Below are 26175 nucleotides of genomic sequence, written 5' to 3' on the forward strand. Positions count from 1 at the left end.
TAAAAATGTTCAAAAAGGTAAAATAGAGAACCCAAACATAAAAAAAAATCTAAAAATTAATTTAACATATTGTAATTGTGTAAAAGAGGGTAAAAATAAAAATGTTTAAAAAAGGATATTTTTGAAAAGAGGTATCACAAAAGGAGTATTTCTAACAATTCTCCTCTTATTTCAGTAGTTCTAATGATTTTGATATAATTTGGGTTTGATTCTAACAAGTTCAGATAATGATAATATTTTTTTGTATTTAAATAAATTAAAGAAAAAGTTTTTGTTTTTGGTTAACAATGTATAATAAGTAATTTTCATATTTTATTTATTAAAACATGAATTTTTCGGTTTTAGTTTAAGTTTCAATATCTTAAATAACTGTTAATGATTTTTATTTTCAGTTTTATTTAAGTTTTGAACTTTTTTAAAAAAAACTAACTATTATAAGATTAAATGCATACATATGTGTAGCTCACTATTTTTTTTCTTTTTATATATCTATCTTAACATTTTTGGAGTACATTTTTGTGTCATCCTCTCTTATTTTTGTATCCAAACAAGTTCCAACTAGATTCTCTACAATCCTTACAACCAAACACAATGATTTCCTTATTTGATAATATTAATTTCCTAAATCTATCTACCTAATCTAAAACAATATGTTTGATTAAAATATAATTCTCCTTTTACTTTTATTTAATCTTATATTTAATTATTTAAATTATTATTTAATACATAAAGTTAATAAAATTTTAGATTTTTTTCAGTATATGATGTGATTTGAATTTTTATAAATGGATATATATTTTAAAAATTGTTTTAGGATTTTTGTAACCAAACAAATATATTCGGATATAGATTATTTCACATCTGAGTTATTTTAATATATAATGAATATCTATCTTAACATTTTTATTAATTACTGTGAGAACCCACACATATATAACAATGTAACATTTAAATTAAAACTCAAATAAACTTGAATTATTTATAATATATTCAAATTTTTTTAAAAAAAATTGTTCCGTGGTACACCACGGGGCACGGAGTCAAACCTAGTATAATATATAAATATTGGGGATATTTTCCGTCAAAGTAAACAAAAAAGATTTTTTTTTTCCTTTCTTTTTCACTGATGTGGTCTTCAACACCAATCGCACAGTCGAAAAGCTTCGGGTCCGATCTCAAAGTTTTTTTTTGGCGGCCCAGTTTAGAAGTTCAAAATAGCAAAAACGCAATTGTACAGTTTTTTTTTGTTTTGTTTCGTTTTCGTAGCTAAGGCATGCGGGCGAAGAAGAAGAGATGAAGCAAAATTAGAAAAGTCTATAGCAGATCTACAGCAGAATGGTTTTTTTAAAAATTCAGAGCTCAATCTCGTTCTTCAATTAGTTTCAGAATCAGGCATTGTTATGTGATTTTAGTTTATTCGATTTCGTCCGAATTGTCTCGTACTACTAGTCGCATTAGTCTTGTAGTGAGTTGATTTTGGAGTTCGTTGTGGCTTTTTTTTTGTGTGTGTTTTAAATGGTGAGGTAAATTGGTAAACGATTCATAGTTTGATTTTGGTTTCCAAGTGAGTTTGAGTATTGAATTCTGATTTGAGCTTATATATGGAGGAGCCTTGCGATATGGAATTTGGAACTCTGAAAGGGATTCTGAATATGAGCTAACTGATTCATGGCTGGTGTTTGTTTGTGTTAAAACTGTAGTGTTAGTTTTTCGTTTTCTCAAAGGAAAGTTAATTTGGATTTTGTTTCTAGCAGAAGAGTTGTCTAATTTGGTGGTATAAAGTTTCAGAAAAGTGATTAGACCTAAGTTGAATTGAGTTGGTGATGCCATTAGCTTTGTGAACTGTTAACTCTTTTTATATATATATATCCTCTTCTTATCAACAACTAACTTCTTATGATTACTTCTTTACTAGTCATTTGTATCAGCTTTGAAAAGTGAAAAAAGTGAGCACTTTGAGCTTCTCATGTGTTTTCCTTTTACGTTTTTCAGTATTCAAAAAGAGAGAAGAATTGCACAAGTACGGGGAGCACTCAGTCCAATCCAGGACACAGTAAATCCAACAACAAAAAGGTTTGATGCTTATCTTGTTTCCCTATTGTTGGAGATAAGGACTTGCATAATGCCATATCTTTTCACATCTGGTTGATAGAACTTATTTACGATATTTTCGCTTCACGCTTATACAATAGAGCTGAATCTATTTCTTTTACCATACTGTGAGACTGGTTCACATTTTTTCTAACTGTTTAGTACGTAACAATAATCTATACATGTCACTGAACATGCATTGATATATACAATTCAACAGATGGATTATTCACAATTAGATAACTCCAGCCACTTGTTTTACATTCACACTGAAGCTTTGTTTCACTAATTTGCAGTTTATGCAAACCTTTTACATCACATTAGGCTTGAAAGATAGACTTAGGTTATTCTCAATACCAGGCGGTCATTTAGGCTCGAATATCTCTCTTTCTCTGCTTTTTTACCCGTGGGTTTGTTCTATTATCTCTCAGAAACTATACCACATTTTCGTGCAGAAAGGCCATGTGTGTGTTTTGGATATCTCAGCTTTCTTTATGTTTAGTTCATGAAACCTCTCTATAACAGTCATGACCCTCTTTATATTCTCTTTGCAGTCAGTTATATTTTTCAGAGACTGGCCATGGCAGAGAGCATGTTCTGATCATAACTCGCAAATGTCAATGTTCCTATCAAAAGCACCATCAGAATCTGATACCAGTAAAAGCCACTAAATGGAAGTTGTTTCATCAAGAGGTGAGTACGGAGTTCTATTGGTGTAGACTGAAAAAGCTTAATAGAATCAAAGTAAAATTTTTTCTTAAGGCTGAGATACAGCTGTAATTGTCTGATCAAAAGTCATATCTCGTTTGGTTATAACTTACATTTATAAAGTGAGTTATCAATTTGAAGAAAACTTGGGTCCACTTAGAAAACATACGTTACTCATATCGACTGGCTTATGTTTGCTCAAAAACAGCATATAGAGATCAGAAAATGTCCCAGTTTACATGCATCATAGATTCTTTAAAGGTTCTAGAGGTCAGCTTTTCATATGCTTATTGTTCTATAGTGACGTGTCTTTGGCCTCTACCAACCTTTTCACGTTGCTCATTTTCAACAGTTTCTGGTGCGTGAAAGCTCTTTTTGCTGGCAAAAATGATGGCTCAAAGACACATCTGCAAGACCTTCCAAATTTAGACCTTGGAGTTTAAGCAAACATCAACATCACATTTACGCCTAAAAAGGTAAATTTCCCCTTTTACCTTATTCTTTCTGTGACTTTTGCCTTTCAAAATTATTGCTTTCCAACCGAAGTTGAAGAATTAGAGACTAGGCATTTCTTTGAATTGCTTGAATTTGCCTAGCAAGGTTTATTTTGGTGTAAATCCATCTAAAGACAGTCCTGTGAAAATATGAATGACATAAGATATGAAGTAATATGTGCTTTACTGGATTTAATCCAGAGTATAGTAGAGATATAAGTTGATTTCTGTCTTAGAAGTTAATAAGAAAATTTAGTGTAGACGAAATAGGAGACTAGAGTTCTTTAGCCAAAAACCGTAAGAACCACATAACTGTAACCTTAAAAGTTAGTATGTGTCTGCTTTTACCAAGATCTTTAAAACGATTTGAAAAGTTCAGGGGTCTTCATATTTTGTATTCTAACAAAGCTATATCAAATAGTTTTATAATCCCTAAACTCATCCATTTAGAATCTAAGTTAGTGATATCTTTTGATCATTCCCACTATGAGCGAGGGAGGTCACCTCTCAGGATCCACTATCACCAGTGATAGAAATATACATAAATATTTTTTATTGAGTAAATGGAACCTACTGGGGTTATAGATATTTCTGTGATAATATATACGAGGCTTATTTTAGTCTCTATATGCGTAGATGTTCTTTTCCACACCAGATATTATATTGAAAATGATATGGGAAGTTTTAGCTAATTCGATAGTAGACCTCAACAGAATGAGCAATATATATGCCATACTAAAAGGGCCAAGTTGTTGATAAACAAACGTAAAAATACAAAAAGCTGTCTATCACTAAAGGGAAAAGGGAAAAAACTGATCAATGTGGGTCACAAATCAAATCCTAAATCAAGATATTTATTTGGGGGTCCTAGGCACAATCATCTTGGTAAGTTTATGTGTCAGTCTATTAAAAGATGTCGAGAAAACTTATCTGCTTTTGCTGGTAGTGAAAAATTATTGTTCAAAAAGTATAAACACTATTTCCCTAAAGTTAACAGATTTGAGAAATGAAGTTACTGGTTGACTGTTCATTTGTGTTTGAGTTGAGTAGTTCACTAGGAAATCTTCTTTGGATGAAATGTGAAAAGTTGGCAGGATTGTCTTGCTTAAACTAAAATCATATAATCTCGGTAATTAACAAATATTGGTAGGTTATTGACTTGTTTCAAATCGTATTAAATAAATAAATGAAAATTCTTAGATTTGAGTTGAGAATCTTGTCCTAATCCAAGTGAAGAGGCCATAGGTATAGATATCTTTATTTAAGTAATCACCACTTTTCAAAAGTAAAAGAGAAGAATATAAGAAATGAAAGCTTACAGAAGATGTACATAGTAACAGTGTGGTTGTATTTAAGTGGGTTTGGTCTATTGGTTGAAGTTTGTGAATGATTTTTACTGCTTGCTTAGACTTGATCACCAAGAATTCTAGATTTTGGTGTAGACACCTAGTTGCCAAAGAAAACTTTTACATTTGTTTTTGTATTCATTCTTTTCTGGGGAAGGGTAGGCAAAAGAAGAAGCATATGATTTATGCTTAGCTAGTGTCAAATAATCTAATAACCAAAAATGAGTCAGCAAATGAAATGATGGGTTTTAATAATTATATAGGTCCCATGTTAATGAGGATTGAGACATCTGAATCTAATCCTTAAGCATATTAAAGTTTCTATTCATTTTGTTTAGTGGAACCTCATCACCTGCTTATTCACTTCTTACCTTTTCATTATATTAAAAGAGCCATGAGGAATATATACCCTTGTATTTTATATAAAAAGGCTCTTTTTATCCACCATTTCCCCTTACTGATGATGTTACATAAACATGTATTCATATTACATATACAGTCCAAATTTCTTATGTCATCAGATCTAGCCCCTATTTTTTAAGGATATATGTTGAACTTTGCATTGGTAGAGGTTAAATCTCTTAACTAATAAACTAGTTACAGCCTTACAGGTAAAATAGCTTGAAATTTGGTATATTAAGATGCATTTCAATAGTGTACAAGTTACTTTTTCCTTACTAAAAAGAAAGTTTTAGATATTTTATATTATTATAGAATCTCAGTCCAAATCTGATATGGTTGCACAGTTACCTGCTTTTGGTTAGATATACACATACACAGGATATCTATATATAACCTCCTCTTGTGCCTCCTCAGCTCCCATCAAAACCCTCATTTCTCATTTGTGTGTTTCGTTTCATTTTTTTTTTTTTGTTGTTGAGTTTGATTTCAATAATAAACTTTTGAAGTCATGGTTGATCCTCAATCACCAATCACACCACACCTATACCCACAAGCAATTCAACTGAAACTCTACCAAGCCTTCATCTTCTCAATTCCAATCTTATTTTCCATCATTCTCTTCCTATTGTTCTATCTCTTTTACCTCAAGAGAAGAGCCTCTTCTCTCTCCTCTCCACCCGTGGTTCTTCCTGTTTCCTTGAGCCACCAGTCTTCTTCTCATCTCCCTTCGGTAAGTGTCTTATTTTCTTTGTAGATATATATCTACATATGTGCAAAAGTAACTGAATGAATCATTTATATCTACATATGTGAGAACTATAGTCCTGTTTTCTCTATTGGACTGTTATATAAAGTTGAATGAAGAACACTGCTGAGATTGATTTGTGTTTTATTTTGCAGATTTGTTTGTTAGATGTGAAATTAGAGCTCAAAGAAAAGCTTCACGTCGTTTTGTTCAATGAAGAACTAGGAACAAGAGATTCTCTGTAAGTTACTCCTGTTTCTTCTTTTCTTGCTTTCAACAAAAAAAAGGGCTTCTGAAATGTCTGCACAGTATTGTTGTTTTTAAAGAACATTTAGTCACAAAACTCCACTTTTATCAAAAATTTCACTTTTACTTAAAAATTTCACTTTTACCTAAACCTTTTTAGATCTTGTCAGTGTTCTTATATTCAATAATGAATTCATTAAATCCTATACTTGGCCAATTTAATCTTAGTATATATGAGTTTTCATGAGCTTGGACTTTAGAGAATTATGTTAACAGTGTCAATAGCCGAATTGCGATATCTAAGAATTATCCTCTTGAAAGTTGAAATATACGAGTTGAGATGCTCTTTGCTCATAAGTGTTTTTAGGCCGTTGCTTAGAGCTAAGGAATATCAAAAGACGGAAAATTTAAATTCCATATATATAAGACCAAAATCAAGATTTTAGACAAGAAGTACCTTTTTTTTTTTTTTTTTTGTCATCGACAAGAGGTACCTTTTTATTCACTGGATTTTTGTCCTCATTCTGAATAGTAAAATACCCATCTGGCAAATTCAAAATCTATTGATATTAGATATTTTCAAGTCCTTGTGTTAATATGATCATTGATTTGGTGGATTGAAAGGTTGACTGATTGACTGGTTTGGTGGTGTTTGCAGATGTTGCGTATGTTTGGGAGAATTCGAGCTGAAGGAAGAGTTGGTGGAAATGCCTTCATGCAAACACATATTTCATATGGATTGTATACACCTTTGGCTTTATTCTCACAACACTTGTCCTCTGTGTCGCTCCTCTGTTTCCATCTCCTCCACCAAAACCGCTGTGGAGGACGACAACGACCATCCAGATTCTCCTCAAACTTCACCAGTTTGACTCAAACCCCGAATGAAATAAAGAAATACAAGTTTTGTTAGTGAATAGATCAGTACAAATTGTAAATCTAATTTTGTTGGTTCAAGAGATGAAAAATGTATTCCATCACAGTACATTATTGGTTACACAGGTTCATCACATTATTTTCTCTAGCTTCTGATTGAGCCAGATGTATTACTGTTGTAAATTTGATCCTAACGGGTGAAGTAACTTGACACAGTAAGAACAAATTGAGGATCCTAGCTCTGAAACAAATCCTTTATGGTAGTTTTTTTGCCATCATATCCTGAACACCATAGCCTCATAGATCGGCAAGCAATTCACCACCGCGAAGCTTGCCAGCATCAGCTCAAGGACGAGTCCTTCTCCGCATAGGAAAACACCATAAAGCCCACAGACAAAAGCAACCAGGTTTACGATGGCAACCGTAGTCAAGGGAAAGAATATGGACGAAGAAATTCCAAAATCAAAGATTTCTCGCTCGTACCGCTTTCTCTGTTCGTCATCGTTGTTGGCTTTACTGGTGACGTTGAACTTAGGTGTGCTGAGGTTTAGGGTTTTGAGAGTGAACTCTATAAAACCAAAGAAGTATGAAGAGAGTCCTTTTATCATTAACATTCTTTGATCGTTCCACCATTTCCGATAAGTTCCTCCTTCCAATAAAAAGTCCGAGAGATCTTGCGCATACGCACCAAAGAATAAGAAGATGTAAAGCCAAAACCACGGATCTGATACCTTGGGGAAGACGCTAACTCCATAGATGAGTGCAAGTTGGGGTAAAAGTCCATAGACGGTCAGAGGAATTGACCAAAACGGCCGAAACGTAGAGTTGCAATAGCTTAAGCCCATTAACAGCCCCAGTAACTTGAGTCCATAGAAAATTGGACTATACTTCGAAAGCGACATTTCAAGAAGCCCAACGGCCCATCGCTTTTGTTGTCCCACTACATCAGTTAGGCATTTTGGAGAGTCTCCATAAAATGCAGCTTTTTTAGGGCTGCAAAATATTGATCTCCATCCTTCACAATGGAGCATAAATCCTGTGTAGTAGTCTTCTACTAATGACCCATATCTGAATCCAATCTGCATAGTTTTGAATGATAAGTTCAACTTATATAGAATTATTAAACCATCAAGTTACTCAAGACATGTTAATTAATATTATAACAAATGGAAATCAATATGAGAGTTGAGTTACCTTGGATCCCCAATTGGTGTTGTACTCATAGATGCATCCTGCTACATTGTGTGTTAATGCCAAAACATCTTGTGCTTCGATGGACTTATCGGCAATCCGATAGGGGCTTAGTTCATCAATCTCTGGTAAAATCAACTTGGAAGGAGGACCAAAGAAAGCCCGTCGGTTGAAAAAACAACCAGTTCCCACATGACTCGGACCCATTAGACCATCAAGCCCGACCATATTAATATTGAAGAGACGTTTAGACTCACATGCATATATATCATTTTTGCTGATTCCTATAAATTTCTGAGGAAACTGCACGTAACCTAAACGGGATTTGATTTTAGGATCTGTTAAATAGCACAAAGAACGAACCGGTGTTGCTGGATCGTTTGAATACATATCACAGTCGAGGGTTAATAGAATCGGTGAATTTGTCATCACCCCTGATACTCTTATCTACAATGAAAAGAAAACATGCAAGTAAAGTAACCAATAAAGAACTATTGAATGCTAGTAAATCGAACTAAAACGTTAAAGATGAATTAAGGACTTAGTTGATATACCAAAGTATTAAGAGCACCGGCTTTAAAATGATGTGGTGAGACTTTCCTCTTCTCTCTTGAAACATAGATTAGGTTTGGCATCATATGTTTTTCAGTATTGTCCATATCCGTCTCGCTATTTTGCAACACCTGTCCTCGAGTTAATTCGAACTGAGATCTTGTTAACATGCTATTTAGTTCAAGTTATAGAGATATATATGAATACCTGAATAATTGTGGGGTGATCATGACGACTGAATTTGTAGTTCCACGAATCGAATACTCCACGAAGGTTATCACATGTGATCAACGCAGTCTCAACGTTCCCATTGGCCACCACGTGTTCTACTCTGCCCTTCATGTCTGCGTACATCAGCTGTACGTGTTCCACCACACATTTTAACATATATTTCTTCAAAAAGTTTAAAGAAATAAATACTTATTTCATTAATTAAGACAATTAATACTCCTATCGTTTACGATAAAGATAAAAAAAATTAAAATGTCATGGATGTTTTAATATTCAATATGTTACGTCACATTGTCCCAAAATCTTGGGGACATATATAGGACCAAAATCACCATTATTGTCGACAAGAACGTAAGGCTATGAAGGAATCATACATTATTTTGTTAGAAAGTACATTTTGGATTATGCTTTTTTATTTTTACTTATTTTAAAACTTATTTGTAAAATTAATTTCTAAAAATTTTCCAAAAATAATATTACTTTAAATTTTGTTTCCTAAATATATTACATACCATTCCAACTAAAAAAATACAGCAAAATCAATTTGGAAACAAAAACTATGATATATTTAACCACATATTTTATTGTATATTAAAGATATTCTATCTCTATATTATTTGCAAACAAAGAAAACAACAATTTAATTCCTATTTTGTTTTCCAAAATCTGTGAGCTTTGATTATTAACTTAAGAAGAACTTCGATTCACATTTATTTAAATATTATAATTAATATATAAAAACTTAATAAAATTTTAAAATATTACGAATATGTAAAATTAAAAAATTAAAATACTATATAATATGGTTATATAGTAGATGATTTATAAAGAGGACATATTAGAATTAATAAAATATCACTAAATTTGTGCTAACACGGGTTAAATCCTCATTTTATTATTTGTCAACACTACTAATATTAGAATATTTGACATAGAAAAATTAAGTTGATTTTACTAAGATTGTGTAAAATAATTAAATCATCATGAAAAATATGACTTAATCATAGCATATAAATGATTTACTATGTATTTAAATATCTTTTTTTGTTATAATAACTAAAAATCAAAATATAATCTTCAAACGTTAAACAAAAAAAATTAAATATAACAAACAAATGGTCATAAAGTATATTGCAAGTTAAAAATTTAAAATAAATATTTAACCGCACAAACGGTTAGGAAATTTAGTTACCTCTATTTTGAAAACATCCAATATAAAACAAACAAATACAATATAAAATATAAATAAAAATAAAAATTATATGGACACATGATATCGCAGATTAAAATCTAGTGGTATTCCATAATTGAAAGCATTTACTCTCGATAAATGGTCACTATTAAAGGAAAGTGAGACGACAGAAAAAGAATTTGTGAATTATGTTTACAGTTCTAGAACTATCTAGCACGTACGAGTACGAGAAGACGTAATATTGTGTTTACCTGCATATATATCCAAATTAAACATTTAAAACGTACTAAACCTAATTACAAGTGATATATAAGATGATAAGTAAACACTTACCTTAATAATTTCAGCTTCCTTAGTCCACGAATGTGAATTTGATGATGAGAAATAAACTTCAGGGGACCTATCTTGAACATTGTTATTCTTGCAAAAGGGCAACCAATGCTTAGAGAACTCAGCAGCCTCCATAAGAGCAAACAACGTTAACGACGATCCTCCATCGTCCGATACGTAGACTGAGATCTTATCGGAGGGATAATCGTAGGCCATCACCGATAAGACGGTATTGACCACCATCATGGGAGGCTCCTTGTACGGATCAGCCGTGCATATGAACACGTCTAGCTTCGGAAAGTCCTCCGGTTTAGATGCAAAGTTTTCAGGGTACTCGGTCCGGTGAACCGGGTTTAACCGGTGGGATGTTGTGCTTGCCCACATAAAAGAAAGAACAATATCGGAGAAGAGAAGAAGACATGTTACTATTATAGGTGCGTTTGCTGTGAGAAGTGAGTGTACATGATGGTACATGAGGGCTATGATGCCACACATATGAACTACGGCGTAGATTCTGTATGGAATGGTGCGCCGGCAGGGATGACACGTGTGGAGGGTTGTGCCGACGACCTTATGTTTTCTGTGAGGCTCCATTGATATATAACAAATAGTTTTCGAGAACTGCAAGTAAGAACAAAACTCACCTCTAGCTAGATTATTGATATTTATACTGTCCAATAATCTTGTAGAGGTGCTCTTTGTATAAAAAGTCGATATTTTTACCCGACGATTTAAGTTTTTCAAAGGTGTGTGCAAATTGATAAATAATAAAACATCATATAATAAATAGTTACATCTATGTAATTTAAATTTACGGTGTACTTCAGACTATTCTTACTGAGTTTCTTGAAATTTTAACCATTTAAAAATAAATGTTTCAGCTGATAGTTTAATTGTATCTCATTTTAAAAGATAGTTATTAGTAAAATGGTGTGAAAGTTATTTCTAATATATATAAAATATAGTAATGGGAATACATATATTGTCATTGACTAGTTCTTTTTTTTTGAAATAGTTGTATATTATTTGCTGAGCTTTCAGTGGATAAATTAAAATACAGGAGTATTAAAAATTCTCTCTTCAATAAAGGGAGAAAAATATGGTTGCCAAAAGAGGCAAAAAGAAAAGAAAGGAGAATAATTCCGTGATTGAACCAATATAGACGTCGGCAAGATTGTGAGAGCGACTGCCTTCAAAAATCTAGGTGTCGGCGAGAGAGAAGATATGAAAGATGTAGAACCCAAAAAAATCACCTTTCATTTCGTAATCTAACACCTAGCGATATTGATGTATACTATGTTCCAATTAGTCTGGATTCACTGTGAAGTACTGATACAAGTATAAATCTGTTAATCTTATCTTCTGGAGTCTGTGTATTAAGTATTAACTGCCCCATGTACTTTTGATTTATTTACTAAGAAGCGATATCGACCACCATACTCACACTTGTATTGTATGTATATCAAAGAGAGTTGTATACATAGATTTTATTTGTAACAAAAAAATTGTATACTTAGTTTTGTTTATATCGTTTCAAGTACTTTCGACGTTTTTAATAATAAGAATCCTATATATAACCGATTATAATCACCTTTGGCTCACAACACTTGTTCTCTGTGTCGCTCCTTTGTTTCCATATCTATTCCACAAAGACCTCTGCGGACGATCATAACGACCAGTCGACCACCCAGAATATATCTCCACAAAACTTCATCGGTTTGACTTATAACCCGAATAAAATAAAAAAAAGTACAAGTTTTGCAAGTGAATAGATCAATACAAAATGTAAATCTTAATTTTGTGCTGATTCAAGATATCAAAATGTATTCCATAACATTATAAATATTGGTTACACAGATTCATCACATTATTCTCTCTTGCTTCATCTTGAGCAAGGTGTACTATTGTTGTATATTTAAACCCTAACGGGTTGAAGTTATTTGAGGACGAAGTAACCTAACACTATAAGAACAAATGTGAGGATACCAGCTAAGAAACAAGTCCTTTTTGGTAATGCTCCGTCATCTTTCCTCAACATCATAGCCTCATAGATCGGTAAGCAATTCACCACTGCGAAACCCGCCAGCATCAACTGAAGGGTGAGTTCTTCCTCCCAAGCGGAAAGATTATAAATCCCCCATATAAAAGCAAGGAGATTCACTATGGCGACAAATGTCATGGGTAAGAACATGGAAGAAGGGCCGAAATCAAAAATCTCTTGCTCATACCGCTTCAATTGTTTATCATCGTCGTTGGCTTTATTGGTGACGTTGAATCCTTGAGTGGAGAGATTTAGGGTTTTGAGAGTGAACTCTATAAAACCAAAGAAGAAAGAAGAGAGTCCTCTTATCATCCACATTCTTTGATCATTCCACCATTTCCGATAAGTTCCTCCTTCCAGTAAAAATTCCGATAGATCTTGCGCATACGCACCGAAGAATAAGAAGATGTAAAGCCAAAACCGTGGATCAGAAACCTTGGGGAAGACGCTAACACCGTAAATGAGGGCAAGTTGGGGTAAAAGTCCATAGACCGTGAGAGGAATTGACCAAAATGGCCAAAATGCATAGTGGGAATAGCCTAAGCGCATCAATAGGCTCAGTGACTTGAATCCATAGATGATTGGGTTGTACCTTGAAAAAGTTACTTCAAGAAGTCCAACGGACCATCGCATTTGCTGGCCTACTACATCAGTTAGGCATTTTGGAGAATCTCCATAAAATGCAGCTTTTGTGGGGCTGCAAAAAATTGTTCTCCATCCTTCACAATGGAGCATAAATCCTGTGAAGTAGTCTTCTACTAATGTCCCGTATCTGAACCCTATCTGTCAAGTAGTTATGAAATATAGATTAATTTTATACGCACCTATACAATTTTATGACAAATAAAGAAATACTCTTTTATGAAAACCATATAATTATATAAATAACGTACTTTACTACTCTGTTTAAGTTATTGACTATAAATCATCAAATCACTATGTTTTGATGGCTAATAAGTAATGTCATAGAAACCAATCAAATCTGGAGAGGGCAAGTTGGGGTCAAAGTCAAACTCAAAATACATAAAGATTCATTTTTATCTTACATATATATACCTTGGATCCCCAATTGGTGTTGCGCTCGTAGTTGCATCCTGCTACATCGTGTGCCAATGCCAAAACATCTTGGGACATAATGGGTTTGTCGGCAATCCGGTTTGGTCCAAGTTCATCTATATCAGGCAAAACCAAACTTGTCGGAGATCCATAAAATACCCGTCGATTGAAGAAACACCCAGTTCCCAGATGAATGGGGCCCATAAGTCCATCAAAACCAATCGTGGTTATGTCAAATGGGCGTTTGAGCTCGGATGCATAAATATCATTTTTGTTTATTCCTTGAAATTTTTGCGGAAATTGCACAAATCCTAAACTAAAATGGATTTTAGGGTCTGACAAATAGCATAGAGCATGAAGCGGTGCTGTAGGATTGTTTGAGTACATGTCACAGTCTAGTGTTAGAATGATTGGTGAGTTTGTCATCACTGAAGATACTCGTAACTACAATGAATATATAACGAAATATTAAAACCCAAATGCCATTTAACCGAGCCAAGATTGGTTAAGGAAGGGATTAGTTGATACCAAAGTATTAAGAGCACCGGCTTTGAAATGGTGCGGTGAAACTCTACTCTTCTCTCTTGATACATATATTAGGTTTGGCATTATCTCCGATTCGTTATGTTGTAGTACCTTCGCCACAAATTAGTAGAAATAAAAGAATTCTTATTGTAGAAGCTTTTGTTTCTAAATAAAAACATTATAAGGTATATTTATATGATACTACTATGCGATACAAAATGAGTAAGACTATACCTTAATGATAGTAGGATGGTCCTGACGAGTGAAGGTTTGACCCCACAAATCGAAGACTCCACGGAATTGATCAGATTTGATGGACTGTTCAGTATTAACTCTGCCACTATCCACCACATGTTCTACTCTCTTCTTCATACTTTCATACATCATCTATATATTTCATCGTCCAATAACTTATGTTAGTTTTAAGTCTACAATAAAAAATAATAATAATAGGGAAATAAAAATTAGAAACACGGAGAGTTGCCTATTTCTACGAATCTGATTCGCTTCAAGACCATATTTTTTTTTAGAGCATAAATTTTCAGCTTGCTCCGTTTTAATACTTTATTTTTCACTCAAAAATTCAGCTTCAAGAGGCATATACAAATGTAAACAAAATTTTTTTTTGAATAAATTTAACATTTAAAAAACAAAAAAAGTTAGGAAAAAAATAATAATAATGAAAATAACTCTTAACAAATGCTGACGTACGTATAACTTTTTATTGAATCAAGGAACCGAGAAAAACGTTAAACATTAGAGATAGATAAGTGGACGTTTAAGTTTATAATAAAATACCTTAATACTTTCGGCTTCTTTAGTCCATGAACGTGACTTTGATGAGAAATAAACTTCAGGGGACCGATCTTGAACACTGTTATTCTTGCAAAAAGGCAACCAATGCTTAGAGAACTCAGCAGCCTCCATAAGAGCAAACAAAGTTAACGACGATCCTCCATCGTCCGATACGTAGACTGAGATCTTATCTGACGGATAATCGTAGGCCATCACAGACAAGGCGGTGTTGACCACCATCATGGGAGGCTCCTTGTAAGGATCAGCCGTGCATATAAACACGTCCAGCTTCGGAAAGTCCTCCGGTTTAGCTGCGCAGTTTTCAGGGTACTCGGTCCGGTGAACCGGGTTAAACCGGAGGGAAATTGTAGTGACCCATATAAAAGAGAGAACAATATCGGAGAAGAGAAGAAGACATGTTATTATTAGAGGTGTGTATGTGTTTGCTGTGAGAAGTGAGTGTACATGAGGGCTACGATGCCACACGTATGAACCACGGCGTATAGTCTGTATGGAATGGTGCGCCGGCAAGAGTGACACGTGTGGAGGGTTGTGCCGCCGACCGTGTGGTTTCTATGCCGCTCCATCGTGTTACTTTTTTTTTCTTTTTGTATCGAGACAAATATGAGAAGATTGCTACATAGAATTTTGATATTTATAGGCGAGTTTCTTTTTTCAGAGTAGATATATATGGTAAGCTGAATAGGATAACTTTATTAAATAAGTGATTACATCTCTGTTAATCTCTATATACAATGTATAGTTCATTCACTTGAATACTACAAAAATATAAAATAATAATAATTAACTGAATCATGTATAAGAAAATATGTTTAAGCATGATAGTTATAACTTATATTAAAATAATTTATACTGTAAAAGATTTCTTAACTGGAAAAGATGGTTGTCAATTTTAGTAGTAGTATCTGCCAGTACATACAAATAAATTCTTGATAAATACATTAACTTGTATTTGGTGAGTTCTTAATGGTAACATTAAATTTAGTAGGGATTGTGAGAACCACCACCTTCACATATTTCGGAAAGAGAGAAGATGATATAGACTAAGACCATCAGCATCGCCACCTATTTTAATTAGTTTTATTTTAATATTATTATTTATTTAAATAAAAATTTTGAAAAAAAGGTTAGCTATAATAGGTGAACACGTAGTAAAAGAAACGATTCTCAGGTTGCTCAGTGAAAAAATGTTCCTCAACTGTCGTTTCTCTTTATTATTATTTTTTAATTTTTTATTAAAAATATTTCTAATAGAAATTGCCAGTGGACATGCCCTAATAGACATATACTTGAGTACTTAGAGATGCTCATTACTGGGAGATACTTGTGTACTTAGAGATGCTGATACCCGAAATATTTGTGTACTTAGAGCATTATTACTGGGAGATGCTTTCACAATTACTCTTATGAATGAGACCCAAAAACAAAATAAAAAATCAATTATTTGGTTCAGTAAGAAGAGAATCGTTTCTTCTGTTGCTTGTGGAAGCAATGATTCTCAACAAATATCAACAAGTGTCAACTTTTGAGTGGCTACAATTAATTGTGATTAAAATAATATATATATTTTTTAAAGGAACGTTGAGAGCAGTGCTGGGCTAATGATGGTCTTATGTAATGATAACACTTTAAGAAAAATGTTTGCAAAGTAGTTTGAGGGAAAAAAAATACAGTCATAATGACATAAATTTTTGAATCATTTCTTTGCTATAGTTAATTGACTATTACGAGTGTATTAAGATCAATATCCTATCACACTACAAGAAAACAGGCAACCGGCCACTGTGGTAATAGTCGCTAAATAGTCGTTAAATGAACATATATGACTATTTAGCGACTAATTATTGTTGTAGTTAAAATTTTGTCGCTAATACATATAGTCGGTAAATAGTCGTTATTTAGCGACTATTTAACGACGATATAGTGTTGTCGTTACTTTGTCGTCGCATTGTCGTCATTTAGTAACCAAATTCGGCGACAATTTACCAACAATTTAACGATTATATTAGCATTAGTCGTTTATTAGTCGCTAGCGACAAAGTTACGACGTTTTTACATGAATAAAAACTTGCAATATTGTAGTCTGAAATTAGTCGTTTTATTCTGCGACTATTTATCCTCTATTTAACGACAATTTGTCGTCTAAATGACGACTATATAGCGACTACTTTGTTTTAGAAATTAATGAAATTAACTGGTTTTTATTGTATTGAAACCAGAACATACACAAGTCCAAAATAGAACACATACAAACTGAAGAAAAGAACTTAGTTCAAGAGTTAAAAAACAATATGAACCATATTGGAGTTGATCATGGAGTTTTTGATGGAAGATTGTCCTCCTCAGCTGATTGAGAGGCTATAAACTCCAGGTAGGGGGGATTAGTGTGGCGCATAAACTTTGCCATCATCGTCAACTCTTTGATCTCATGCTTTTGCTCAGCCACAAGGAGAGCAGTCTCTTTTTCTCGAGCAGCAGCTTCAGCATTGAGAGTCGCCTGAACCTCAATCTGACGTTGGGCTTCCTTCAGTTGCTCTTGCAATGTAAGAAACGCTTCAGTTTGTGATGGTTGATTGCCCTTGCCCTTGCCAAAAGTATCTTTGTGGCTTCCAACACCATAAGGAGTTCCTCGTGAATCCTTCTCAGTGCACTGTTTTTAGAAAAAGAAAAACAGTAAGTAAAGAGCAAAACAAATGCATGATCGAGTAGAAATGCTACTTTACCTCAAGAAAGATGGCAGTACATTCATCGTCGGTGAGCTCCCGACGGTTTGAAGTACCATCTGAAAGAGTTGAATCTGCCTCGAGCTCAGCCATCTTCTCTTGCAACTTTTGTTGATAAGCTTGATGGATTTTCTCTGCCTTGCCATCAACATAAGAACCTATCCGGCTTTGTATGTGTTTTGAAAAAAGCTTCACCCATACTGACCTCTCTTCCCAAATCCCTGCAGTGTTAGAAATTAAAGAATGGTTAGTACCAGATAAAATAGAAATATTGATAAATGTAACTAACAAAGTAGAAATGACTTAGTACCAGATCATCTTGGATTTCCCTTTGACTTAGGGCCTGATAAGTGGATGTGAGGACCGAGACCATTACGGTCAGACATAAGACACTTGGAATAGGTGGAACTCCTTTGCTGTTGTTCTTCAGTATCCCAATTAGCAGCCATCTCTTTCCAGAGCTCACCTTCAATCCATGAAGGTTTTATTCGAGCCGTCATTGCATCGCTAACCATGCCCTTCATCCGGCGGTTACAGATGGTGTTGAAATGTTCTTGAACGGTTCCTGTTATCAATGGATCCCAGGTGTGAGTTTTCTACATAACAAAGACAGAAGGAATTATGTCAGTGAAAACAAGCAATAAACAAAAGTAGAAAACAAGTTACATTGTACTATTCTTACCGCAAACTCCATGAAGTATATCTCTTTTCTATCAGGAGGCACACAAGTCCAAGTATAATATGGACCATCGAATTTGTTTGTAAAAATCTTGGTAATCTTCCGAACAAGTTGGCCTTTTTTGTCCCGATCAAACCTCCACACACACATGTAAACAATGATAGTTAGTTTCACATACACATGTTGCATCAATGGTTTCAAATACACATGTAAACAATGCCAAAGAGATTCTATAACTATGCAATACTTTCATGCACAATCGAATTGAAAGAAACGAGATTGACAAACCAATTGAAAGTGATGAGAATCAAACTTGCCATACGACCAAACAATTAGCTTCCAACGAGAATCAAAGACACCCTAAGATAAATAAACCAAGTGCTTGCAACGATAATTCAATCCCCAAACATATTGTTGAACCAAAGACAAACATTACCAAGTTGTCTTCTCCCTAAGTGTGTCAAACCAATTGCTACAGACGAGAATTAAAACAAAGCAAAGCCACAAACATTACCAAGTTGCTACAAACGAGAATTAAAACAAACCAAAGCCACAAACATTACCAAGTTGTCTTTGGTAACGGTATGGGAGAGAGAACAGTCGTAAACTTCTCACGGCCAGGCATCGTAAGCAGAGCAGTAAGAGATTGCATCGTGTCATCCTAGAGTTGAGGCTCAGCATCGTAATTGTTACCTTGAGAAGATGGTTGTAGAGATTGACCATGAGAGTGCTGCGGTGGAGACAGCGGATGATCCTCCGGTTCATTCGCAGTATTGTTCTGAACCTCCGTTGTCGAGATAGGGGGATCAAGAACGCGATTGACGGAGTTCTGGAAAAGCGTCTGTGGTGGTGGGAAGTTCCGAAAATTTTGGGGGATAACTCGTTGTATCTCTTGGGGCGTGAACGGCGGAGGAATTCGAGCCGTCGACACCCTTCTCTTTTTGGTTTTAATTACAGGATTCGACGCTATGAGACAGAATGTGGATGGAGGAAGATGGATCAAATAAGAAGAAAGAAGAAGATCTTTTGTTTAGGAAAGGTGGATCGAAGACGAAGAAAGAAGGTCGATCGAAGATAACAAGGAAGATGGATCGAAGACGAAGAAAGAAGGTCGATCGAGGAGAACAAGGAAGATGGATCGAAGAGAAGAAAGAAGAAACCGTCGGCGTGAAAGTGTTGGGTGCAACCCTTCTCTTTTTGGTTTTAATTACAGGATTCGACGCTATGAGACAGAATCTGGATGGAGGAAGATGGATCAAATAAGAAGAAAGAAGAAGATCTTTTGTTTAGGAAAGGTGGATCGAAGACGAAGAAAGAAGGTCGATCAAAGATAACAAGGAAGATGGATCGAAGACGAAGAAAGAAGGTCGATCGAGGAGAACAAGGAAGATGGATCGAAGAGAAGAAAGAAGAAAATGATTTAGGTTTAGGTTTCTCTGAGTATCGAAGAGAAGAAGAAAATGCGATGGATCGCATTTGGATCGAAGTGTTTTTGGGCCCGAGTTGATTTTTGGCCTAAATTTCTTTGTCCAAAATATAACAAATGATTTACACATTATAAACAACACGTTTTGTTTATAATCACAAAAGAGAAGATGGATCAGATGGTTATGTATGGTTACTAAATATCCAGTGACACAAGTTCGAGTACCCCCAGTTGTAAATTTTTATTTGTTTTTTTATCTCTCAAAAAATGTTATGATTCAATATGTATTGCACAGAAAATAAATTCAAATAACTAGAAATGTTCTAAAAAAAATCTTAAAACACATGTATTTTTAATTTTTATTAAAAAGTAAAAAAAACAATTACGTTTATTAAAGTACATAATTTATTTAACATATTTTAAAGCACCAATATAATCTTCAGGGTTCTTTGTCATCTTCTTCATCATCATCCGAAGACGATAAATTACACATAAATTCATCTTCAGGTTCCGCGTCTGCAACATCGTAGTCAATGTTTATTGGGTCTCCCTTTTCCAAATTGTCTTCTATGACATCTTCAATTGTAGTCATCAATACAGCATCATCATTTTTTGTTTGCAAAATAGTTGGTTCTCCAGAAATGTTTCCTCTCGGATTCACTTTTAGAACATTGAGCCACAAATACTTCGGTTACTTTATGTATGGGTACGGAATATAACAAACCTGTGAGGCTTGAGATGTAGTTTTGCAATCAACATGTAAAAGTTACACATATTATATATAAATATGATAATGACAATAAATTGAGGATTGGGGTATTTATATACATACCTAGAATAAATGGTTCGTTTTTATTGTACTTTCTGGATGAAAGAACGTCTACAACGCCACCATTACTTCTCCGAGTGCCTCTACCAATTACAGGGTCATACCACTTGCACTTAAATAGTGTGATCTTCAACCCAAGCATCCCTTCATACTCAAGTTCTATGATATCAATTAATGTCCCGTAGAAATCTGCAGCGTTAGATGCATCCGCATAATTTTCACCTTTAACAGAGACCCCATAATTACATGTCTTTCGTTCAGCACCGTGGTTCTCTGTATGAAACAAATAACCTCTTGTAAAATACATTGGTCATGTTTTAGCCTTGTTCAAAGGTCCATGCACAATCTCTTGAACCTAAGTAGGAAATGGATTTGAGGTGTTCCAATAACTAACCTGCATATATATAAGTCTCGTTATGTTAAATAATAACAATAAGTACAATATGTATATCACGAAAAATGGTTTAACATACATATTCTTTAACCCAAGAATGATATTCGTCAGCTCTTTTCGCGGAGAGTTCTTTCTCGGTAAGTCCTGGATATATTGCAGAAATAAAATCCTCGAACATACTATATAGAAAGATAAGATCACCACAAATGTATATGAGAAAATATAGTGGAATTAGATATCTTAAAATGTAACTAATTTGTGACATTTAACTAATTATATACCACTCTATTGGCTGAAAGTAGTCACAATTCCGTAAAACATATGCGTGTGCGCAATGATAGTCATCACCTGAAAGCCATATTTAATTCATTTCTCCACTGGGATGGCCAACTTGAGTAAATATAGAGGGTACTCCAGGGACATGATATTCAAACGCTTCACCTTCATCAAATATTGTTAATCTGACCAAATAATTAAAAAGTAATTATTATGACTATTAAATTAAATATCACATTAAAAATATTTACTCTTAATTGATCACCTTGATTTTGTTTGTATGTTCGAAACAAAGTAGTGCTCAGAGAAATAAGCAATCTCGTCATTGATATATGATTCTATAATTGATCCTGCCGCATATCTTTTGTTCTTTGCTTTTCCTTTTATTTTTTTTAAAAAACTTTTCAAAAGGATATATCCACCTATATTGGACAGGGCCTCTTAATTCAGCTTTGTAGGGAAGATGTATAGGCAGGTGCTCCATCACATCAAAAAAGGATGGTGGAAAAATCTTTTCCAAATTGCAAAGGATTAAAACAATGTTTTGTTTTAGAATTTGAAGTCGACTTGTTTGCAAAGTTCTCGAGCATAAGTCCCGGAAAAATGCTCCAACCCCTACAATTTTATATTTATTCAAACTTCATCACATTTATTACGGAAAAAACCTTTACTCACTTCATATATATATATAGAACTTTAAATAATTAATTAATATACCTGATAACGCAAGGTGGACATTCCGGTCAAGGAGTTCTGCAAAGATAAATGGAAGTAACCGCTCCATGAAAACATGGCAGTCATGGCTCTTCATGCCTAAAAACTTTCCATTTTTCATATTCAACACAACTAGCTAAGTCTGCCGAATAACCATCTGGGAATTTAACCGAGTATTTCACACATTCCAATAAGCTTGTTCTGACTTCGTCTGTCAATGTATAGGGCGGGAAAGGTGCTTTACCTCTACTGTCAAGATGTAAGTGTGGCCGAGAACAGAACTTTGCTATATCCAACCTTGACATGACGGAATCTTTTGATTTACCTTTCACACGCATAAGCGTGAACATGATGTTGTCTGAAAAATTCTTCTATGTATGCATCACATCAATATTATGTCAGAGATTAAGGTCCTTCCAGTACGGTAGCGACCATAAAATGCTCTCCTTGTGCCACTTATGGTGCTTTCCATATACATGCATCTTCTTTTCATGAATATTTCCACCGACGTCCTTGGTTCTTGGTGGATTTACAGAATTCAACCGCTCAGAATAAACTTGCTCACCGGTCAAGGACTCTGGTGGATACTCTCTTGTAGCGTCTTTTTCCTTCAGGAAATCTTTTTTATTTCTCCTCAGAGGATGATCAGGAGGAAAAAATCTCCGATGACAATCAAACCAACATGTCTTCCTTCCATTAGGTAGATAAAAGGACTTCATATCATCCATGCAAACTGGACAAGACAATTTACCATGTGTTGTCCATCCAGATAACATGCCATACGCAGGAAAGTCGCTTATCGTCCACATCAGCACTGCTTTTAGGTTGAAATTTTGGCCCAAGGACACATTGTATGCATCGACTCCAGTAGACCACAACTCTTTTAACTCATCAATAAGAGGTTGGAGAAAGACATCAAGACTAGCTCGTGGATGGTTTGGACCAGATTTCAGAATTGTAAGAAACAAGTACTCAGTATCCATGCACATACCTTGGGGTAGATTATATGGCGTCAATATCACTGGCCATAATGAATGGTGACGAGACATCCCAAATGGATTGAACCCATCAGTACAAAATCCCAAATACACGTTACAGGTTCTTCAGCAAATTGAGGATTTTGTTCTTGAAAATACTTCCACTCCGCTGCATCAGACGGATGACTCATTTCTCCCACCTTTGCTTGGTGCTCGGCATGCCATCGCATTGCTGCTGTAGTCTTGTGACTCTGATACATTCTCTTCAGTCTATCACCAATAGGTAAGTACCACATACGACTATATGGTACTTTGGTTCTGCGTCGGTCATTCTTACGCTTCCATCTTTGTGCATCACAAAACAAACATTTTTTTTCCTTTTTGTTATCTTTCCAGAATAACATACAATTGTTTATACAAACATAAATTGTATGATATGGGAGTCCTAAATTGCGCATCCATTTCTCTGTCTCGTAATGAGAACCCGTAGCCTGGTTTCCTTCTGGTAAATAATCACTCAACATTTCACATACTGAATCCACTAACTTTTCACTCATATTATAATCTGCTTTATTTTGAATAACTCTAGCAGCTAAAGATAATTGTGACTGACCTTCACGACAACCATCATATATTGAATTTTTTGCACTTTCTAACAAGTCATAGAATTTTTTTTCAATGGTTAAGTACTGGTTCTTCTACACTCTGATAACCCCCATCCCATTGATAGTTATCATCAAAACTAGGGATGTTAATTTGGGTATAAAACCCCCATTTAATATATGGGTAAGTGTAAAATTTTTACCCATATAAACCCATATATTAAAAATAGTTTAATGGCATAAAATGGGTTTATCCAACTAAATCCACTTAGTAAATGGGTTTTTATATTATTAAATGGGTACCCATTAATATTGTTTTTTTTGTTGCATAAAACAAAACGGCCACGTTTTTGGCTTAGATGGTTAACACTCTTTCCCTAAAACAAAATGAGTCGACTTGAAGATTGAGAGAGAACGAGAGAGATTGAGCAACAATCTCGATTCTGACTTGAAGATTGCTTAGTTCGCTGCTTTTTTGGATCTGGGTCGTCGTGCTCTCTTCAATTTTCGATCTGGGTCATCTTCCTCTCTTCAATTTTCGATTCCTACAAGGTTAGCCGATTCAAACTTTGCTCCTAGTTAGATTCTAGATTAGATCTTGTTGTTGTTTGCTCCCTTGTTAGATTTTAGATTAGATTTTGTTGTTGTTTGCTCCCTTGTTAGATTTTAGATTAGACCGACAACAAATTAGATATTTAGCTTGCTCTGAGTTTGCTCCCTTATTTTCTCCCTTGTTAGGTTCTAGATTAGACCTAAGTCTCTGACCAACAATAATAGATTAGACCTAAGTCCCTTGTAGTTACGAGTTGCATAGTCATTCTCCGTCCAATACAATACCATGTGATAAAAATACCGACCTGCAATCAAAGGGCTTACTTCTCTTTTCTTCACGTTATCATATAGATTTACTTCTCTTTCTAGGATTTGTAAATACATGGCCACCTGTTTACATCAAATTACATTAAATAAACAAAAACTCTATATTATGTCTTTCTTTGTACGTGTTCCAAATAGCTTTCCTTGTTTACATCAAATTTATGATTTTAAAGAGATTGATTGAAGCTTTTTTACTTTTGATTGAAGGATGGATTTGGAGTCTCTTGAAACAATCGCATATCTCAATGCCAGCAATGAGATGATAGAAATGAATGAGGAAGATGCAGAATTGCAAGCAACAGAGGAAAGTGAAACTCAAGCTCAAACTCAACCTCCACGTAAGAGACGCAAAACTTCACTTGTTTGGGATGATTTTGTTTCAGTAGGGATAGAGAAAGATTGTAAAGAAAGGGCTAGGTGCATCCATTGTAGTACAAAATTAGTTATAAGTAGTAAACAAAATGGAAACTATGGAACACACCACTTGAGTCTCCATTTACAGAAGTGTCCAAAGAGGCCTAAGAAGATAGATAAACCTCCATATGATCAGAAAGTAGACCGTGAGATGATTAGTGAAATTATAATCTATCATGATCAACCATTTAGGTATGTCGAGTATGAGAAAGTTAGGGCTAGAGATAAATATTTAAATCCGGAATGCCAGCCCATTTGTAGGCAAACTGCTGCGGATGATGTATATGTGAGATATGGGATAGAAAAAGAAAAGTTAAGAGAAGTATTTGCAATGAATAATGGTAGAGTTTGTTTTACTTCAGACATGTGGTTAGCCCGTGCTATAGTGGCAAGTTATATTTGTCTAACTGCTCATTCGTTGATGGTAGTTGGAACTTAAATAGTAAAATTCTAGCCTTTTGTGAGTTGAAATCTACACACACCGGTGAACACATGGCAAATAAGGTTCTTGAGTGTCTGAAAGAGTGGGGATTAGAAAAGAAGGTATTATCTATTACGTTGGATAAAGCTACCAATAATAATAGTATGCAGAACATTCTCAAAGGTCAACTTCAAATGATTAGTGGTTTGATCTCTTATGTGATGGGAAGTTTCTACATGTGAGGTGTTGTTCCCATATTTTAAATCTGATCGTGAAGAAAAGGTTAGATTTAGCAAAAGATGTTCTACACAACATACGGGAGAATGTCTTATATGTCAAAGCATCTACACAAAGGAAAGATGCATTTGCAGCTTGTGTGGAAAGAGTAAAGATTAAAAGTGGAGCAGGTTTATCTCTTGATGTGTGTACTAGATGGAATTCTACTTATGAAATGCTAGCTAGAGCTTTAAAATTTAGAAAAGCATGAAGGTAGCATGAAGGTTTATGACACTAATTATAAGTTTTTACCTTCAGACGAAGAGTGGAACCGTGGGGAAAAGATTTGTGATTTGTTAAAACCCTTCAGTGTCATCACCACTCACTTTTCAGGTTGCAAGTATCCTACATCTAATATATACTTCACACAAGTATGGAGGATCGAGTTATTGCTGCAAAAGTATGCCATTTGTGATGATGATGCTGTGAATCAAATGGCTATGGAAATGAAAGGTAAATTCAACAAATATTGGGAGGATTATAGTCTTATTTTGGCTATTGCAGCTGTTTTGGATCCAAGACTTAAAGTGGAGATGCTTGAGGTAGCTTATAAGAAAGTGGATGCTATTAGTGCTGAGTTGAAAATTACAAAACTTAAGAAGAGTTTAGAGATGGTTTTCAGTTATTATCAGACGAGATCTTCAAGTGTTTCTGCCACTACACATGACCTACTTACCAAATCTCTACTTGAAGATGATTTCGATAATGTAAATACTTTCTTATACA

The 26175-nt window shown here is 34.5% G+C and overlaps 3 protein-coding genes across 11 annotated transcripts; 1 reads left to right on the forward strand and 2 right to left on the reverse strand.

Annotated features, from left to right (window-relative positions):
* The first annotated feature begins 1083 nt into the window (after nt 1-1083).
* On the forward strand, nt 1084-7134 carry LOC104722601 (putative E3 ubiquitin-protein ligase RHA4A). Of its 3 annotated transcripts, XM_087474646.1 has the most exons (7): nt 1084-1338; nt 1993-2073; nt 2646-2784; nt 3152-3275; nt 5548-5771; nt 5942-6027; nt 6691-7134. In XM_087474646.1, the coding sequence occupies exons 5-7, from the start codon at nt 5550-5552 to the stop codon at nt 6902-6904; spliced, it is 522 nt and encodes a 173-aa protein (XP_087330772.1). In that variant the 5' UTR covers nt 1084-1338; nt 1993-2073; nt 2646-2784; nt 3152-3275; nt 5548-5549; the 3' UTR covers nt 6905-7134. The 3 variants fall into 3 exon arrangements, 2 of the variants coding, with proteins under 2 accessions (XP_087330772.1, XP_019087891.1); XR_002034050.2 differs by lacking the exon at nt 5548-5771 and having other exon boundaries at nt 6691-6812; XM_019232346.2 differs by lacking the exons at nt 1084-1338; nt 1993-2073; nt 2646-2784; nt 3152-3275 and having other exon boundaries at nt 5417-5771.
* LOC104722600 (cellulose synthase-like protein G1) lies at nt 6976-11354 on the reverse strand. 5 transcript variants are annotated; one of them, XM_087474636.1, is made up of 6 exons: nt 10408-11198; nt 8859-9008; nt 8654-8782; nt 8103-8546; nt 7392-7987; nt 6976-7266 (listed from the first exon to the last, which is right to left on the reverse strand). In XM_087474636.1, the coding sequence occupies exons 1-6, from the start codon at nt 10996-10998 to the stop codon at nt 7254-7256; spliced, it is 1923 nt and encodes a 640-aa protein (XP_087330762.1). In that variant the 5' UTR covers nt 10999-11198; the 3' UTR covers nt 6976-7253. The 5 variants fall into 5 exon arrangements, with proteins under 5 accessions (XP_087330762.1, XP_087330760.1, XP_019087890.2 ...); XM_087474634.1 differs by having other exon boundaries at nt 8654-8803; XM_019232345.2 differs by having other exon boundaries at nt 6976-7987; nt 10408-11354.
* Nucleotides 11355-12218: 864 nt separating this feature from the next.
* LOC104722602 (cellulose synthase-like protein G2) lies at nt 12219-15662 on the reverse strand. 3 transcript variants are annotated; one of them, XM_087474638.1, is made up of 5 exons: nt 14825-15662; nt 14261-14413; nt 14030-14137; nt 13502-13945; nt 12219-13228 (listed from the first exon to the last, which is right to left on the reverse strand). In XM_087474638.1, the coding sequence occupies exons 1-5, from the start codon at nt 15062-15064 to the stop codon at nt 12341-12343; spliced, it is 1833 nt and encodes a 610-aa protein (XP_087330764.1). In that variant the 5' UTR covers nt 15065-15662; the 3' UTR covers nt 12219-12340. The 3 variants fall into 3 exon arrangements, with proteins under 3 accessions (XP_087330764.1, XP_087330766.1, XP_087330765.1); XM_087474640.1 differs by lacking the exons at nt 14261-14413; nt 14825-15662 and having other exon boundaries at nt 12219-13224; nt 13502-13617; nt 14030-14160; XM_087474639.1 differs by lacking the exons at nt 14261-14413; nt 14825-15662 and having other exon boundaries at nt 13502-13617; nt 14030-14160.
* Between the last annotated feature and the right edge of the window lie 10513 nt (nt 15663-26175).

The sequence above is a fragment of the Camelina sativa genome, chromosome 11, assembly GCF_030686135.1.
Source record: "Camelina sativa cultivar CO46 ecotype springtype chromosome 11, ASM3068613v1".
In the NCBI taxonomy this organism is placed as follows: Eukaryota; Viridiplantae; Streptophyta; class Magnoliopsida; order Brassicales; family Brassicaceae; genus Camelina; species Camelina sativa.

What these genes read in the sequence shown, in the direction of transcription:
- LOC104722601 (XM_087474646.1), top strand. Translation starts at nt 5,550, where the DNA reads ATGGTTGATCCTCAATCACCAATCACACCACACCTATACCCACAAGCA. An exon ending in CTTCTTCTCATCTCCCTTCG is followed by an intron (nt 5,772 to 5,941) that starts GTAAGTGTCTTA and finishes TTTATTTTGCAG; the next exon opens with ATTTGTTTGTTAGATGTGAA. An exon ending in CTAGGAACAAGAGATTCTCT is followed by an intron (nt 6,028 to 6,690) that starts GTAAGTTACTCC and finishes TGGTGTTTGCAG; the next exon opens with ATGTTGCGTATGTTTGGGAG.
- LOC104722600 (XM_019232344.2), bottom strand. Translation starts at nt 10,998, where the DNA reads ATGGAGCCTCACAGAAAACATAAGGTCGTCGGCACAACCCTCCACACG. An exon ending in CCGGTGCTCTTAATACTTTG is followed by an intron (nt 8,547 to 8,653) that starts GTATATCAACTA and finishes TTTTCATTGTAG; the next exon opens with ATAAGAGTATCAGGGGTGAT. An exon ending in ACACCAATTGGGGATCCAAG is followed by an intron (nt 7,988 to 8,102) that starts GTAACTCAACTC and finishes AAAACTATGCAG; the next exon opens with ATTGGATTCAGATATGGGTC.
- LOC104722602 (XM_087474638.1), bottom strand. Translation starts at nt 15,064, where the DNA reads ATGATGGTGGTCAACACCGCCTTGTCTGTGATGGCCTACGATTATCCG. An exon ending in AAGAAGCCGAAAGTATTAAG is followed by an intron (nt 14,414 to 14,824) that starts GTATTTTATTAT and finishes TGAAATATATAG; the next exon opens with ATGATGTATGAAAGTATGAA. An exon ending in CCGGTGCTCTTAATACTTTG is followed by an intron (nt 13,946 to 14,029) that starts GTATCAACTAAT and finishes TATTCATTGTAG; the next exon opens with TTACGAGTATCTTCAGTGAT.